This window comes from Stenella coeruleoalba (genome assembly GCF_951394435.1).
Source record: "Stenella coeruleoalba genome assembly, chromosome: 9".
NCBI lineage: Eukaryota > Metazoa > Chordata > Mammalia > Artiodactyla > Delphinidae > Stenella > Stenella coeruleoalba.
The window spans coordinates 20398643-20416881 of NC_137155.1; the positions used below are offsets into that span (position 1 = coordinate 20398643).

Here is an 18239-nt window from a genome sequence, read left to right on the forward strand (position 1 = left end):
AAGACTGCCTGCTTTCAGATCCCATATCTGTCACTTGCTGTGAAACATTGTGCATGTTATTCTTTCTGTCTCAATTTCCTTACCTATAAAATGAGGATAGTATTAACAATACCTTCCCCATGGTGTTACATGGGGATTAAGTAAATTGTTACATGTGAAGCCCTTAGATCAATACTTTATACATGATAAATGTAGGCTATCATTTTTTTAAGGGAGTGCTAAATATGAATTACATCTCTTAGAAATGGCAGTAAAGTGAGATTTGCAGCTTTTCTGTATGCTTTAAAATTTGCAAGTGTATCTTCATAATGGCTGAATTTCTGTTATTCTTGAAGGAATCTCGTAGGCTATATCAGTTTCATTATGTGAACTGGCCAGACCATGATGTTCCCTCATCATTTGATTCTATTCTGGACATGATAAGCTTAATGAGGAAATACCAAGAACATGAAGATGTGCCTATTTGTATTCATTGCAGGTACAGAAAAATTTTCTAAATATTTAAATACTTTGAAATATAGGTGGCATTATAATATGGGTAATGTATGATATTTTGAAACCTAAATTTTGGAATTTCATTAGATAGGTCATTAATGGGTTTCCAAATAGTAAAAGCTATTTGAATCCTGAGGCAGCTTTTCTTCTCTTAATTTTTATTTTACGGTCAATGCTTCTAAAAAATTTAAAACCATAGTACTTATAAAACTACAGTTTATCTTTTTAAGTGACTTATATCTCATTCACATTTGTTATAAAAAGCATCAATGAATGAAATTTTTCAGACTCAGAGATTTACTGGTTAATTAGTTAAAAGATATTAGTGGAGATGGAACACCAAAGGTAGTTTTCTTAGCCATGTGGTTGGATTGTGATGCCTTATATTAGTGAAGTGAAAGGGCTTCTTTTTATTTATGGGCCAGAAAGGTGGCTTGCTGATGGAGATGCGGGAATAAGTTAACAATCTGGTTAATTAAAATTATTTTTCTGTAGTTAATTCTGTGGTTAGTTGACTTTTTAATTAAGTAGTTAACTGGTTAAAAAGATCTATTTAATTATAGAATTAAAAGATAAAGAAATTGCTTTGGCTTAACTTCTTTACAAGTTAGTTGAAATTATTTCCTGTTCTATTAATATTGTCCAGTCAATGTACATAGTTCATAAATCCAATTTGATAGGAAGATTTTCCTTTAAAAAATAAATTGATCATTTAATATTTTTGAACCAAACTAGTATGGTTACTGTAGTGACTTAGATAGCACAAACATAAAAGGAAGAAGTCACTCACAATCCCACTAGAGATGACCACTGTTAAAATTTTAGTGTATGTGCTTTCAATGTGTGTATAGTATTTTTTTTTTAAGAATGTTTCCCCATTTCATATATTATGTACATCTTTCTAAGTCATATAAATTTTCTTCTGGAATACATTATGACTGCACTGTATTTTATATTTAACCTCCATTTCTTGGCATTTCATTTATTACCCCATTCATTTTCAGCTATTTTAAACAACAATTTAAATATCCAGTGGCCAATCTTATGGTGAAATCGTTGAACACATCTGTAATTCATTAGAATAGATATCTAAAAGTGGGATTTCTAAGTTAAAGGACATGAACCTTTTCATACCTTTAGTATATATTTAAAAATTTGTTATCCATAAATTCGATGCTCATTATAATTAAGCATACCACTGCTGGTTTGTTTGTGGGAATGCCCATTTCCCCATATTTTTCCCAATACTTTTATCTTTTTGTTTCAGTGTCAGTGTGACAGGCAAGCTTTTTTTTTTCTTGGTCATTTATATTCTTTTGTGATTGCTTGTTTGTTTACTTTGCCAGTGATTTTCATCTCAGTAATTATACATTATGAATTCTTTATATATCTTTATATGTTGAAGATGTTAATGTGTAGTCATGTTGTAAGTGCTCTGGTTTTTCATGGTTTTTATTCTGCCTGTGTTTTACCATACATAATTGTGAATATCTTCATTAACGATTTGTGTACATTGACATATGCTTAGAAAGTCCTTCCCTAACACAGTAGTGCGTAAAAATACAGTTGTAGGTTTTTTTAAACATTATATTTTTAATGCATCTGGAATATTTCTGTGATTAAGATAAAGGGTAAGAATCTAATTTTTGCTTTAACTTTCCCTGTACTATTTATTGAATGGTCTAGTCTTTCCGCTTTAATTGGAGAATCCACCATTATGTAATAAATACTTGAATATACTCAAATCTGTTTCTGAATTTTCTGTTGTGTTGCATTGATCTGGTTTTCTGTGTCTCTGTAATATCACACTTTTAACCATCAAGTTTTAAATGTATATCATTTAGCCCTAGTAACTGTTAACTCCAAAATTTTAGAAACATTCTGATGTGTGGAATTGACAAATACATCAGTGGTTTAAAATTAATATTATTAATGTTTATTTTTAAGACCTTTTTAAAAACCATACTAAGTTGCTTATAATGTACTTTATCAGGAATTCTTAGATTACATGTTTAACAAACTGCTGATACTTCTAAAAGTTTCAAAATACACATTAAAGTGCTGCCCAACTTTTTTTCTGCCTAAAATTATTCTAGTGATGTCAGTAACATCTTTAATTACTCATGGTGATTCTCAATACTTAAGTGCATATGCCTCCCTCTAGCTGAAAATCAGTTGCTTTAAAGTATTTCTGTCATATTTTAAAATAACTAACCTGTGGTATTTTACTTTACATTCTCCAGGTTCTATTAGTTTTTCAGGAGATTAGAGAGCATTAGTGGCTTTTGTTTCTTTGGTGAAATCACTGCTGGTGTTCAAACCAGTTTCTAGGGCTTGTAGCATTCTTCATCTTTCCTATACCTTTTGCAATTGAAATGATGTAGTTTTCTCCTCTAATCTAAAGCACCAGAACCATCTAGAACATAGTATAAATTTATATCTGCAAGGTATTTTGTTAGCTAGACAAGGTTTTCTGAGGCAGACAGACTTTCAAAGTGAAGGCTTCTAGGTATTCTGTGAGTTACTTTTGGAAGTTCCTTAAATTAAATGAAAACAAGATATAAATCTTAATGTTAAGGATGTTTGCCATGCACACTCTTTAAGTTGTAGTTTGTTTACTAAATAAGTAGAATTTTGTCAGATTTCTTAAATGATTTTTTGCTTCTGAATATTAACATGTCCACCCACATGTATTTAACGGTTCTTTTACCACAAAAATCAAATTGTTTTTTCAAATTTTATATCTATAGTGCAGGCTGTGGAAGAACAGGTGCCATTTGTGCCATAGATTATACGTGGAATTTACTGAAAGCTGGGGTAAGAATAATTTTTATGTATCATTATATCTAGTTGATCTGTTATGATTTTCAAACTTGATAATTAATTGCAGTAAATTATAGCATATGTTTTGTTATACATATGTTACTTTTTTAGAAGTAGCTTTGCTATGTAAGAGATAAAGGCAGTGAAAGGTATAAATGATGCATATTACCTTGAGGTAATACACTGGGCAGCAAGATAAACATATTGTCATCCATTTGTTCTGGATGAATTAATACCTACATTAGGCATGTAAACTCTGCATTGACTTTTCCAAATACAGCACTCTTGTTGCCTTTTATATGTATTCTATGTATAAGTATAATCAATTCAGTAAATATTTATGCCTAACTGGAAACATTATATAATATGGTGGTTAAGAATGCTAATAACTGCAGCCAAACGTCCCAGATTAAAACTCTGGCTCTCTCATTTACTAGCTGTGGGATCTTGGTCGATTTACTTAATCTCATTGTGCCACAATTTCTTTATCTGAAAATGGGAATCATAATGTTAATAACTCAAAGAATTAAATAAGTTCTTGAGAAAGTTTGTAAAGTTCCTCAGTACTATGTGTGACATGTAGCAAGTGCTAAATTTAGTGTTTGTTTCTCTTACTATCCCTGGTATTATTGTTGCTACCAGTACTATTTCCAAGAAATTGGGTTTAATACTATTGAGAATATAAAGACATAGCCCTCATTACAGATTTGAAAAGCACAAGTCTCCTCATTGTATGTAGATTTGGTTTATTTGCCGGTTCTATAGTATGTTTATTTTCTGTACATTAGGGAGAAGCTTTTATTCTTCATAGCTTTATAGTTTCTATGAATTTGTCAATCTATGTCATATAAAATAGGAATAATAAAATATTTAGTTTCTTTTTCCTTCTTTCTTCCTTCTATTCTTTTTTTCCCTGCCTTCGTTCCATTTTTCACTTTTGCTTAGGGAATATTTAATTGTTTTTAAAATTTATTTATTTATTTACTTTTGGCTGCATTGGGTTTTCATTCCTGCACGTGGGCTTTCTCTAGTTGCAGTGAGTGGGGGCTCCTCTGCGTTGCAGTGCGCGGGCTTCTCATTGCAGTGGCTTCTCTTGTTGTGGAGCACGGGCTCTAGGCACGCGGGCTTCAGTAGTTGTGGCTTGTGGGCTCTAGAGCACAGGCTCAGCAGTTGTGGCTTGCGGGCTCTAGAGTGCAGGCTCAGTAGTTGTGGTGCACGGGCTTAGTTGCTGTGTGGCACGTGGGATCTTCCCAGACCAGGGCTCAAACCTGTGTCCCCTGCATTGGCAGGTGGCCTCCCAACCACTGTGCCACCAGGGAAGCCCCGGAGTATTTAAATTTTAAACAGTTTTTCAAAAAGCCCTCTGTTAAATTTCATTTTTGTATTCCCCCTAAACAAATCATCTCCTAACACTTGTATGAAAATTTTTAAGTGAATAAAAATGCTAGATTTTAATACATTTTAACATAAAAGTCAAAGATTAAAATTGGGGGGGCTTCCCTGGTGGCGCAGTGGTTGAGAGTCCGCCTGCCGATGCAGGGGACACGGGTTCGTGCCCCGGTCCGGGAAGATCCCACATGCCGCGAAGCGGCTGGGCCCGTGAGCCATGGCCGCTGAGCCTGCGCGTCCGGAGCCTGTGCTCCGCAACGGGAGAGGCCACAACAGTGAGAGGCCCGCGTACCACAAAAAAAAAAAAAATTGGGGGGGCAAGAGGCATTTGGTTGAATACTAGCAAACAAACATCTTGTCATTTCAAAAGTTGTGTATTTTGAACACAGTCCCCATTTGATTGAGTTTGACATAACATAAATATAATCTTAAGCCTTAGTTTAGGAAATGATATAAAAATCTTCTGGTGTATATAAAGACTCCCAAGCAGTGAATCTGGAAATCATGTTTAACTCTTCTGTCTTATTTATCACTCCAAAATATTCTTGTTGATCACCAAGTTCTAGTAATTCTGCCTCAGAAATGTGCCTTAAATCTACCTTTCTGTTTTTTTGGACTGCTTCAGTAAGCCTCCACCGGTTTCTCCGCTTTTCACTCTGTCATCTTCCCTGCTACAAAAGTTACCCGAATATCAGATCTGCCCTTGTCATGGTTGCCTGTTGCAGTAGTTATAATTCCAGATGTGCAAACGAATTGTCTAGGATGTTTCACAGTCTCCAGAGATGTAGCTCTCTTAGCTGGTCATTATGTAGCCAGCCCAGGAAACACTGGCCTCTAGAATGCGTTCAGACTCTATTATGTTTGCAGTCTGATGCCAAGTAGCCTTATTTTTTCTCCTCCTTTGAATTGCTCTCCTTCTTTCAGTCTTTTAGTCAGTTTTATCTACATCAAGCTTCTCAATTCCCCAAATAGATTATACATTTAATCCGCCATGCTTATGTATATTTCACTTTTCACTCACACACCAGTGTTAGTCACAGCATGTTTATTCCCACTGTACGGCAACCATACGTTGGCTGGACATTTATTTGTTCACGTATCTAGCTCACTAGCTTGAGTGCTGAGTGTCAAGATTCGTTCTTGACTAAGCACAGTCTCTGATGCATGATAGATAGTGCTCAATAAATTTAGTTACCCAGCACGTATATAAGGTCTGTGTGAAAAGCTGAGTTGAAGACTATTTTACTGTTTTTTCTGAACAGTTGTCCACAGTTCATGTTTTAAATTCTTTGTTTTAGAAAATACCAGAGGAATTTAATGTTTTCAACTTAATACAAGAAATGAGAACACAGAGGCATTCTGCAGTACAAACTAAGGTATAGTTTTTTGTTTCACTTTATAAACTATATTTTTATAAATGCCTTCTTATTTTTTTTTAATGTCTTTCCCCTTGTTTATCATTTCATCTCCCTAATAGGAGCAGTATGAGCTTGTTCATAGAGCTATCGCCCAACTGTTTGAAAAACAGCTACAACTATATGAAATTCATGGAGCCCAGAAAATTGCTGATGGAGTGGTAGGTATTCTTCACCTATTAATTTTAGAAAACTTTTAACCAAGATGAGATATTTAGCTTTTTAATTGCCATCTTGTGTTTTATCTGAGAATATCCGTTAGTTATTATTTTTTTTTAACTTTGATTTTTTAACTCCTTTCCTTCTTCCTCTTTGAATCTCTATTGTGATGGATATATAATGACTCCACTACAAGTTAAATAATATTCTAAGTAAAATATAGTTATGAATGTAGATCTCAGTCAAAAGTTATATAATTCAATATTGTTTCAAGTGTAAATTACTTTTAACAAATTAACTGCATTTTCCTCTCTCCCCTTCCATCCAACCAAAGTAATTCTAAGTTGATTCTACATGAATTTTGTTTTGTTCTTGGTCATGATGATATAAAGCTTTGTCATTATTTTGTACGAGCTTTTTAATCATGTAGAAATATAGGACCATAATTAGGTCCCTTTGGGGCTTGTTTTACTTCACTGTCATTTTAGCGTTAGAATTTATTGGATATTCAAACTTTTGACCTGACAAAAATACTCTTTTCTCACAGTGTTCTCATTTCTGCCTCTTTTTAAAGTATTTCTCTTATTTCCTCTCTATATCGTCTTATCCTTGAAGGTATCAGCCTGTTTTTTTGGATGAATTTCTTTACATCTTTATTATTGAATCTAAGATGACTATCACATGATAAACCAATTTAGCCTCAATAACTGAAGTAAAATGAGGAAATTAGTGGCAAAATTTATAACCACTGTTTTCCTTTTTCCCCTTTGTATGGTTTTGGTAATTTCCAAGGCTATTTGAAATTTCTTGGTGTTACAAATGAGAGATTTGTTAACCAAATGCTTACCTCAGTGTGTTAAAATAATCTAATATTAATCCATGGGTTTTTGGGACAGTGTATTTCCTTTATTAGACAGGTGATAGTTTCAGATTTTTAAGATTCATATGTGACCTCATTCTTATTTCCCTTGTTAACATAGAAATCATTTTACAACTATGCCTCATATTATGATCTCTCTTTTCCCTTTAGTTTAACTAAAGCCTGTTATAACCTGTGCTCAATGAAGCCAAATATTTTATAATATAGAATAGAATGCTTATATACTACTGTGTGTAATTTTATCTAAATTGAGACTCCTTTAGTATTTCAAAAGCTAAATAGACTACTTTTTCTTTAACCTTTAATTGAAAAATACTTCTGTTTTTTTCCATAAATGCAATATTAATTTCAAAGTTAAGGTTCTTATGCTTCAGAGTTATACCATTTCCTTATTTCTAGAAGTGAAAAAATTTTTTAATGTATAGAAAAATTTTTTTTTTTAAATTAATTTCTATTGGAGTATAGTTGCTTTACAATGTTGTGTTTCTGCTGTACAGCAAAGTGAATCAGCTAGAAAAAATTTTAATTAATTTTTATGGAGATATAATTGACATGTAACATGTTACTTTCAGGTGTACAACATAGTGATTCAATATTTGCATATATTGTGCAGTTATCACTACAGTAAGTCTAGTTAACATCCATCATCATACATAGTTACAGAATTTTTTTTTTTTTGTGGGGAGAACTTTTAAGATTTACTCTCTTAGGAATCTTCAAATATAAAATACAGTATTATTAACTACAGTCACCAAACTGTACATTATAGCCTGTGACTTACTTATTTTATAACTGGAAGTTTGCAACTTTTGAGCCTGTTTCACCCACTTTGGGCCCCACCGCCACCACCACCTCTGGCAAGCACCAGTCTGTTCTCTGTATCTATGAGTTCCGTTTTTTGTTTTTTGATTCCACATATGAGTTCATACAACATTTGTCTTTTCTCTGACTTAGTTCACTTGACGTAATGCCCTCAAGTTCCATTCATGTTGTTGTAAATGGCAAGGTTTTATTCTTTTTTATGGCTGAATAATATTCCTGTGTGTGTGTGTGTGTGTGTGTGTGTGTGTGTGTGTGTGTACACACTACATTTTCTTTTCTTTTTTTTTTTAATACCACATTTTCTTTATCTGTTCATCAGTGCACAGTTGGGTTGTAAATGATGCTGCAGTGAACATGGGGGTACATCTATCTTTCTATCTTTAGTTAGCGTTTTTTATCTTCAGTTAGAGTTAGAGTTTTTGTTTTCTTCAGATAAATATGCATAAATGGAATTGCTGGATCATATGGTAGTTCTATTTTTAATTTTTTGAGGAACCTCCATGCTGTTTTGTATAGTGGCTGCACCAATTTGCATTTCCACCAACAATAGACAAAGGTTCCCTTTTCTTTACATCCTCTTCAACACTTTTTTCTTGTCTTTTTGATAATAGCCATTTTGACAGGTGTGAGGTCTCATTGTGGTTTTGATTTGCATTTCGCTGAAGGCTAGTAATGTTGCACACCTTTTCATGTTCCTGTTGGCCATCTGCATGTCTTTTTGGAAAAATGTCTATTCAAATGATCTTCTCACTTTTTAATCGACTTGTGTTTTTTTTTTTTGGCTACTGAATTATATGAGTTCCTTATATTTTTTTGGATATTAACCCCTTATCAGATACATGATATGCGAATATTTTTTCCCATTTAGTAGGTTGCCTTTTCATTTTCTTGAGGTTTCCTTTGCTATGCAGAAGCTTTTTAGTGTGATAATACCACTTGTTTAAATTTGCTTTTGTTGCCTTTGCTAGAAAAAAATTTTAAGGCAATGTTCACTGTTGTATTTTTAAAGGTTTTAACTATATTTCCAAAAAAGTGTGAAAAATATTGCATTACTCTATCATCTTCATTTTTCTCATTACCTGATTTTTCTTTTTTTTAGGTTTTATTCGTAAAATTAAACTTCCTTTTTACTAGCCTGAACTCCACACTACAGTTACATTTTTGTTATAGATTTTTTCTAATAGGTCAAAGGTTTACAAATCCCTAAGGAATACAAGAAAAATCATACATTATATGAGATTAGATGAAATAGCATCCAATAGCAGATAGTGGTTACTTCAATCCTACTTTCTTATCTCATTGCCTGGTTATATAGGAGCCACACACTACATGTTTGCATGCTAACTGAACTTAAAATATTAGGTTATGTCCTTGTGTTTTGTTAAAGCTGACATGATGACTGCTGAATTTGCCATTTGTACAAGATGTTTTTTCCTATTTTGCAAAAGGGAAAAACAATTTTCTATAGAATCCATTCTGAAAAACTATATTTTATGAGAATAAATATTTTGCCAGAGGTTGTGTACCATAATGTCTGGTACTATATATCTCAATGGATGAACGGATAAAAACGTGGAAGGACAAGTGGATAGGATAAAAGATAGCGTATCATTCTAGATAACTTCTTAATGTTTTCCTCTTAAGAAATCTTATTTTCTAGGTACTTTAAAATATAAATGACTGTTTTTATAACATGTTTATATATGGTTAGAAACCATAAATCCCAGTTAGAGAAAATGTAGGATCTAAAAATTTGGGGAAAATTATCTTAGAGCTGTGTGGTTGAGTAAAATGATTTGAAATATCTTACTTATCTTTCTGAACCTATGCTCTGAAAAACAATCATAAATCTCCATTTATTATTTCTCTGACAACTTAATTTAGAAGTAAAGTTAAGGAACTTTTAAAAAAGCTCTTAAAGCTCTATGTCTCAAAATTATTTTTGTAGAGATTTTAGTTTGAAATGCTAATCAGCAATATGACTCTATGATAAATGTTATTTGTTAGAGGTATTTACAACTAAAATCACTTCTCAGAGTAGAAGATGTAAAGAGAAAATTTATTTTGGAATCCAGTAGCATTTGACTTGGGATTTAGAAACACCTCAGTAAGCAAGCATCTCTAAGGTATGCGCACATGCCTTTTTATCTTGTATATAAAAGATACTACCACCAGTTTACACCAGGATTTTCAGTTCTAGGGTGATTAACAGCAACAATAGTTTGTGTTATGGTCCTTCTGTTATGCTTGTGTTGTACATTTTAGATGTGATATTACTGAACTCTGAATTTTTTTCCAATGTAAAGTTTTTTTAAAGCACCTTGTTTTAGTATTTATTTTGTTCTGCAGCTGATAATATATCCTTATATATTTGATAATTAGGTTCTGATTTTTTTCTTTTGTGGCCCTTGATAAAGCTGTTATGTGGAAATATTAATACACAAAAAATATTAATACACTTTAGCAAAATGGGTAAAGGTGGTCGAAAGTTTAAAAAGAATAGCTTTAGCAAGCTCTGCTTTAAACAAGAGAATACACTAGAACCTAATCTCCAGTAGCTTCTTTAATTTCTAAAATTCCTTTCAACTTCAAAAGTTGGTGATTGTTTTAAGTGGTAATAGAAGCAGCCAAAGAGCTGTATATATTAGGACAAGTGTGGGGACAAAAGCTGTACATATAAGAGGATCAGAAGATATAAAAGTACAGCAAACATTATTGTAGGTAAAAACTAGGAATCTAAGAAGAACATTGTTTTATTCTCAAGTCCAGTGACTAGGAGGTTTTGTTCATGCTGTGTGGGGGCAGTGGCTCTCTGAGTTGTAGTTCTGCATTACCACATGGATTCCTTTAATCATATGAAATTCAACATGCTCAAAAATCTTACCTCCCCCAGAAGTTCTTTTCCTGTTTTGTCCCTTTCTGTTAATAGCTTTCATTCACCCAGAATGAGGAATCATCATGACACCTTCTTTCCTTTGTCACATGCAGTCATTTGCTTAAAATACCCTTACTTTCTCTCCCTGTTCCATACTTCCATCCTCTGTTCTCTTTTATTTGTCAGTGTCTTATCCACCCCTTAATGCCATTCGACATGCTACCTTAATGTTTTCAACTTCTTAATATTTTCCCAAGTATATTCTTAATATTCTCACCTATAACATCTCCTTTCTCTGATTTCATAGCTTCATTGTACTGATTTTACCATTTTATGGTTTTATTATTACCCTTTCACTTTTTTGTTTGATGACTGTACAGTTCTTGAAGTTAAGGGCTATGTCCTTTACATTTTTGTATCCTTTCCAGTGCTTACTGTTCATTGCCTTTCACATATAGATCCACAATGCCTTACCTCTGTCCCAAAATATAAAATGCACTGAAAACCTACCGTTGGTTTGTGTGTGTGTGTGTCTGTGTGTGTGCGTTTGGTATTTGGCAGCAAAACCTGACTTGACGTGACATGAGGCTGTTTATGTTGAAATTGTAAAAAATTGATGTGTTTTTGTAGGTTAGAAACAACAGTTCAGTCGAAGCAGTTTCATATGGTTCACTAATCTTTCTTTAACCTACTTAATAAGAATATTTATAGATTTTGGTACAAAAATATTAATGAGTGTTATTATGGGAATATGATTGTTTAATTAATAGAAATAAGCACATGAATCACTAATATGTGAGAGGAATCTTTATGATGAGAGTAGTCTTTAAATTCTGGTAATATCTGAGGATCTAAAAGTGTGATAACAAAGTCCTGATTTACTCGAGGCAAAACCAGTTTATACTTGTTGTCTAGGTGTAAAAGCCCTGATATGGACAATGAATTATGTGGTTATCCTATCTATAGCAGATATCCCTGCAACAGATGCCTCCGATTTGATAGGCAGCTGTAATTAAGGATGCAGGCTTTTAGTCTCATAATGTAACTCTTGTTTTGGTCAGAACAAGATGCATAGTAAGATGTGTAAGACACTTCTAATGCATCTGATATTAGGAAACAGGGTCCATTAAAAATTGCTGTGAACTTGAGGTCTCTGTTTTCTATTGTTGGGAGTACTTAGTAGAAAAGGACACTGGCAAGAAACAGTTATATAGACAAAGAAGATGCCATGATGGATATGGTAGAAGTGTCTTGTGACTTAAAAAAAAAAAAAAGTCAACTACAGTTTCAGAGTTCCTTAATTGATTATCGTATATGCAAAGATGGCTTTTTTCGTAAAATTATCTGAGATGTAGGCAAGGGTGAAAACCTTCTTGTCTTCTGGCCCAGAATTGACATAGCCTAGCTATATAAAAATGAGGTACTTTCTGAGGCTGAAACTAATTCAAGACAATGTTTTATATAATAATTTCACATCTCCTCTATTCACAATCCTAAATACAACCTGAGGTTCTTATAGGTTGTATAAGAACTGTATTGACTCAGGATCATCCCTTTTAAAGTAGTAGGTAGCAACAGGAGTCTCAAAAAAGTCTGGGAAAGGTGAAGGATATAAGACTTACCTTGGTTTTTTTCCCCCTATGTGCACATTACGAATCTAGTGGTAGTAATGCCTGAAAAAAAGATCATCTTGGATCTTTATTTTCTTGGGAAATCTGTTTCTTAACAGTAGCATTTGAAATATGTTGAAATGCTGCTCGACACGGTTGATTTTCTTGGTAACTGGATATGGACTGTTTTTTTGATATTGTTTTTTCGGGCTTAAATGTAGAGGACATAACACCTATTTTATTATTTGGCAAAATTAGCATTGTTTTAAAAATTCACAAGCCCAATAACAATTTATTTGAAACATGAGGAAGGAAAATTATTTTTCCCCTAACTTTAATGAAGCATTTTTTTTTCTTGGCAGAATGAAATTAACACTGAAAATATGGTCAGCTCCATAGATCCTGACAAACAAGATTCTCCCCCTCCAAAACCACCAAGGACCCGCAGGTATTGTACGTCACATTTTCTTTGAAAGGATACTTATCTTTTACTCATTGTTACATAAAACAAAAAAATTCTGAATATTTCTTAGTTTTATTTTATAAGTTTTCTTATCATTCTTTTGTTTAGTATGTAGCATATGTATGGCAACTGACTTTTTTAATGGTGTACTGTAAAAAATTCTTTTCAATTTAGATAAAATTTCAGTAGTATACTATACCAGAACAGTGAGCATAACCATGAATTGACTATAGCTCATCTTTTGGTATGTGGTACAACTAAAATTTTAGCTATTCCTAAGATTTATTTCAGTTTTCTAATGACTGAACAGGTAATATGATTGTCAAAAATTGTATGCCTGTTAAAGAGGTTATGTGAAGATGTTTAAAAATATCACTGGCAAAGCTGAGTTTATTTCTTTCTAGATTTTCTTACTTTCATACCAAGCTCTCATTTATAACAGTTAAAATCAATATATATTCCTATCCCCCTTTTTCCCTCTTTTCTTTCAGGGTAGCTAGGTCAGTTAGATGGTAGTATGGAAAGAATATAGATAGAGTCAGAATGATTTAGTTTCAAATCCTTTTCATCCACTTACTAGCTCTGAAGTCGTGAGTAAGCCACTTAATTTATTTGATCTTGGGTTTTTTGTTTGTTTGTTTAAGTATTGTCCTAAGAATTAAATGAAATAAAGTATGTGAAAATGCTACATGTAGGACCTGGCACATACTTGGTCTTCACTAAATGTTGGTTTTCCCATTACAATGTGGAGTTAAGATTGAGTTACTGGGGGCTTTCCTGGTGGCGCAGTGGTTGGGAGTCCGCCTGCCGATGCGGGGGACGCGGGTTTGTGCCCCGGTCCGGGGGGATCCCACATGCCGCGGAGCGGCTGGGCCCGTGGGCCATGGCCGCTGGGCCTGCGCGTCCGGAGCCTGTGCTCCGCAACGGGAGAGGCCACAGCAGTGAGAGGCCCGCGTACCGCAAAAAAAAAAAAAAAGATTGAGTTACTGAATTATTTTTAAAAGGAGACACAGTGGAAGATAAGTAATAAAACTGTTAGAATGACTTATACTGTGTCTTGTCTCGAGCATAGATCTGCCCAAACTGATTCACCTTCCCTCAAAGTAGGACTTCCTTTGTATAGGATTCACCAATTTTTTCCCCTTAAAAGTTTGATAGAAGTTGAATAAAGTTGGGTGAGGTGACTATGGTTGTGTCTTGGCATTGAGTTGCTGTACCTTAATGAGATCCTTCTTTACAAAAGTAAAAGCTTACAACTAAGGCAAGATGTAGTAGCTATTATAGTCTCTGGAATGCCTTTGCATACTTCTCTAAGGGAGATCAGAAAGCCTATATAGGTGGGTTGAGGTCTAAGTGTTTAAATGCTCAGGATGTTAAAACACTTCTCAACAGTTCTTTCCTATTTGATTTCCATTTTGGTATTTACTATGGAAGGTAGCCAGTTAAAACCTATAAACTGTTAGTTCTCTAATTTTTTTTGTCTCCCATATCAGTTCTGTAGAGTCCTAAAGAAACTAATGACCTTAAAGGAAATTAAGAAACATTTTTGCTACACTGATATCTTTTAATTTGGATTTTCAGAGTGAGCCAAGGCAGAGGCCCTCAGAGTGTACGCTAATATTTTTGATTTATATGGTCATCTACCTCCAACTACAAATCTTGGTAGCCTTTTCCTAATTTTGAAGGAAAAAAATGAGTGTAGAGTGTTCTGAATTTTAAACCTTTTTCATATACCTTTTTAAAAGCTTGGGTCGGGCTTCCCTGGTGGCGCAGTGGTTGAGAGTCTGCCTGCCGATGCAGGGGACATAGGTTCGTGCTCCGGTCCGGGAAAGATCCCACATGCCGCGGAGAGGCTGGGCCCGTGAGCCATCGCCACTGGGCCTGTGCGTCCGGAGCCTGTGCTCTGTAACGGGAGAGGCCACAACACTGAGAGGCCCGCGTACCGCAAAAAAAAAAAAAAGTTTGGCTCCTATTTTTCTTCAGTAAATGAAAAAATAATTCTAAAAAGTAGTAAATGAGTATTAACAGAAAAGTGTTCATTCAGCTTATGTCAGGGCTTTATTTCGGGATATGTGCTCAAGTTTTTATATGTGTGTGAGTTTGTATTACATGCTTAGTCCATCTTCTTTCTTATTCATGAAATAGAGGTAAGTGGCAGAATTTTATTGTGTTCCACAAAGAATACTTTGTTAACTGAAAATAAAATCCCAAGAGCATAAGATTGATAAAAACAGTATACTTTATTTTTTCAGTATGGCTTACAGTAAGCAAGTTAATCAGTTGTTTAGAGTACATTGGAGTTTTTGGAGACGGATCTGGAGAGGAAGGCTCATGTTTGTTGTATTAGATGTAGTCAGTCATATGATTCTGGTTTATAAATACTTAAAGAAATCAAATTGTAGATTTTGAATAGCAGATTTCATTTTCTCTTTTCAATATATATGTTGTTAAACTAATAATATTCTCGATATTTTGTCACTAACACCAGCACTCTGGAAGTATACATTGTTAGTTATTTCTATAAACTGTCAACAGATTTACTACAGAGACACAAAAGTATGCCTTAGTAAATTTTTCTTAATTTATAAATATTTCAGAGACAAAAACAATATACTTGATGCTTCTAATGCCTCTCAATTCAAACAAACTTAAGTTGGAATAGGACTGGAGAAAGAAAGTGGTTCTGTTTTAGACATTTTGATATCTAGGCTGGAGGTAAAAAATATACTGAGGACTCTGTATATAGCTGATGTAGAAGACTTGGGCATGAATAAGATCTTTCAGATTCTGGGTACAATATCTCAAAGTACCAAGGAGGGAACCTGGGTAAGCACCAAAATGTGTGAAGAGCAAACTAAAAGAAAGCTGTAAAAAAAAAAAGAAATGAACAATCAAGGGATAAAGGAAAACCAGGAAACAGTGGCATTATATAGGCCAAGAACGAGAGTGTTTTATATCTGGCAGAAATGCATGAATATCTATTTACTTCCTTTAAGGACTGCCTGGGAGAATGAACTGGACTTTTAAACATCTGTGGCACTTAGAATATCCTGGATAGGTGAGGGTATTTCTGGGATCAAAACAAGGAGCTGAGGTATGCTCAAATAGAGGCATTCGGGAACTCTCATCAAGCACAGGATGTGGTGGGATTCAGGTGACCCAGGGCCCTGGGAAAAAGGCGAGTAGAAACTTGGGTTATGGGAGAAATCCATATACATAAAACAGCTATTATTCTACTTGACTGTTTTTTCTGTTTTTTTTTTTTTTTAAATAAATTTATTTATTTATTTTTGCCAGTGTTGGGTCTTCGTTGCTGTGTACAGGCTTTTGCAGCGAGCCGGGGCTACTCTTCGTTGCGGTGTGCCGGCTTCTTATTGCGGTGGCTTCTCTTGTTTTGGAGCACGGGCTCTAGGCGCATGGGCTTCAGTAGTTGCAGCATGTGCGCTCAGTAGTTGTGGCGCACGGGCTTTAGTTGCTCCGCGGCATGTGGGATCGTCCTGGACCAGGGCTCGAACCCGTGTCCCCTGGCTTGGCAGGCGGATTCTTAACCACTGTATCACCAGGGAAGCCCTTTGTTTCTTCTTTGAAATGTTATTTTCCTTTTGTTGATTTAAAAAAATAATTACATTAAAACCAAATGTATTTCCTTAAAATGACTAATTTATAAGAAAGAGGAGCAAAGTGGTTGAATAAAACTAGAAAGTGGTCCTATAGACCAGCCAAATAGGAGAAGAAAAAATTTTAAAAGTGATCCCTTTCAAAATATGAATACCTGGAAATAACCATAAGTAGAAAGTAGAACCTGAAGTAGAAATGTATTCATTTGCATTAGTGAAAAAAATTAAGTGTTCTTGGTTGGAAAAGTTAACTGTAATTTAGCTTTTTTCAGTGATATTTAAAATATCAGTTGTTTTCAAATTTGATGCAGTTCTCATCAAAATACCAAAGGAATCTTCTCTGAACTTCCCAATATAATGTTAAAGTTCACTTGTAAGAATCAAGAGACAAAAATACCAAAGAAAACTTAGGATGAAAGTAGTGATGAGTGAGAACCAACCCTTTTAAAAATTATAAAACTATATTTAAAACAATCTGTTAGTGGAACTTCCCTGGTGCTCCAGTGGGTAAGACTCCATGCTCCCAATGCAGGGGGCCTGGGTTTGATTCCTGGCCAGGGAACTAGGTCCCACATGCATGCCGCAGCTAAGAGTCCACATGCCTCAACCATGAGCCCACATGCCACAACTAAAAGATCCTGCATGTTGCAACTAAGACCCAGTGCAGCCAAAATAAATAAACAAATAAATAAAATGCATTATAAACATAAAAATAATCTGTTAGTGGTATAAGAATATACCAGTTGCGACTTCCTTGGAAGTCCAGTGGTTAAGACTCCACACTCCCAGTGCAGGGGGCATGAGTTCAATCCCTGATCAGGGACCTACAATCCTGCATGCTGCATGTAGTGGCCAAAAAAAAAAAAAAGCGTGCATATATGTGTGTGTGTGTATATATATACACACACACATACATACATACCAGTTAGTTGATGGACTTGAATAAGCAACTAGGAAATATAGATCGTGTTATGAATTAATTTAACATATATTAAACAAGGAAAAAGAAAAGGGTTATTTATTAAGTCATATTATTAACCATTAGGGGAAAAATATATTTAGATCTTTATATCACACCACATACCAAAGTAAGCTTCAGATAGTTAAATTAATTAAATATAAAAAGTCAAATCATTGAAACATACAATATAGTTTAATGTTTGACAGACTTGTAGAGGGGGATATAATAGAAGGGATAAAGGAAATCACAAAGGACAAGATTGATTTATTTGACTACTGAAAGTTTAAAGTTCTAATTGAATTATCCAAATTGGCATTTTTTTAAGATAAATGAGGGTAGATTTTGGCAAAACACACTGCTATGCATGCTTACTGTACTTCTCTAATTTCCTATGCTCTCTGTGTTTTATTTCTTTTCTAATTCTTATTTTGGTCCTTTTCACTGTTTAGAAATACCTTTAATCTCAGATGTATTTTTAAAATTATTGATAGATATTAGAATACATAATAAAACCAAGAAATAAAGGTTAAACACAAGTGGATCATCTTCCTCAACTCCAAAGTGTAAGGTGTTTAGGAGATACCATTTGGTGAAAATTAATAATTAGCATTGATACAGTGTCTATTATATATGTTTTCTCATCTTTTTTAGATCACATGTATTTATTCATTCTGTAGATAGTCAATGATATGTCAAAGTGATAAGTGATATAGTGAACCCAGTGATTTTT

At 34.1% G+C, this 18239-nt stretch overlaps 1 protein-coding gene and 1 long non-coding RNA gene across 5 annotated transcripts in view; one reads left to right on the top strand and one right to left on the bottom strand.

Moving 5' to 3' along the window:
* PTPN12 (protein tyrosine phosphatase non-receptor type 12) overlaps positions 1-18239 on the top strand; it is an 86458-nt gene that overhangs the window by 50348 nt on the left and 17871 nt on the right. For all 3 annotated transcript variants that reach the window (XM_079932433.1, XM_079932434.1, XM_079932435.1), the window contains exons 8-12: positions 336-478; positions 3246-3312; positions 6006-6083; positions 6185-6283; positions 12831-12916. In XM_079932433.1, coding sequence (XP_079788559.1) covers positions 336-478; positions 3246-3312; positions 6006-6083; positions 6185-6283; positions 12831-12916 — 473 coding nt within the window. The remainder of the gene's footprint in view (positions 1-335; positions 479-3245; positions 3313-6005; positions 6084-6184; positions 6284-12830; positions 12917-18239) is intronic.
* Positions 1-18239, bottom strand: part of LOC307192027 — an 88285-nt gene that overhangs the window by 4822 nt on the left and 65224 nt on the right. For both annotated transcript variants that reach the window (XR_013829919.1, XR_013829920.1), the window contains one exon: positions 14666-16098. This is a non-coding gene — a long non-coding RNA (uncharacterized lncRNA). The remainder of the gene's footprint in view (positions 1-14665; positions 16099-18239) is intronic.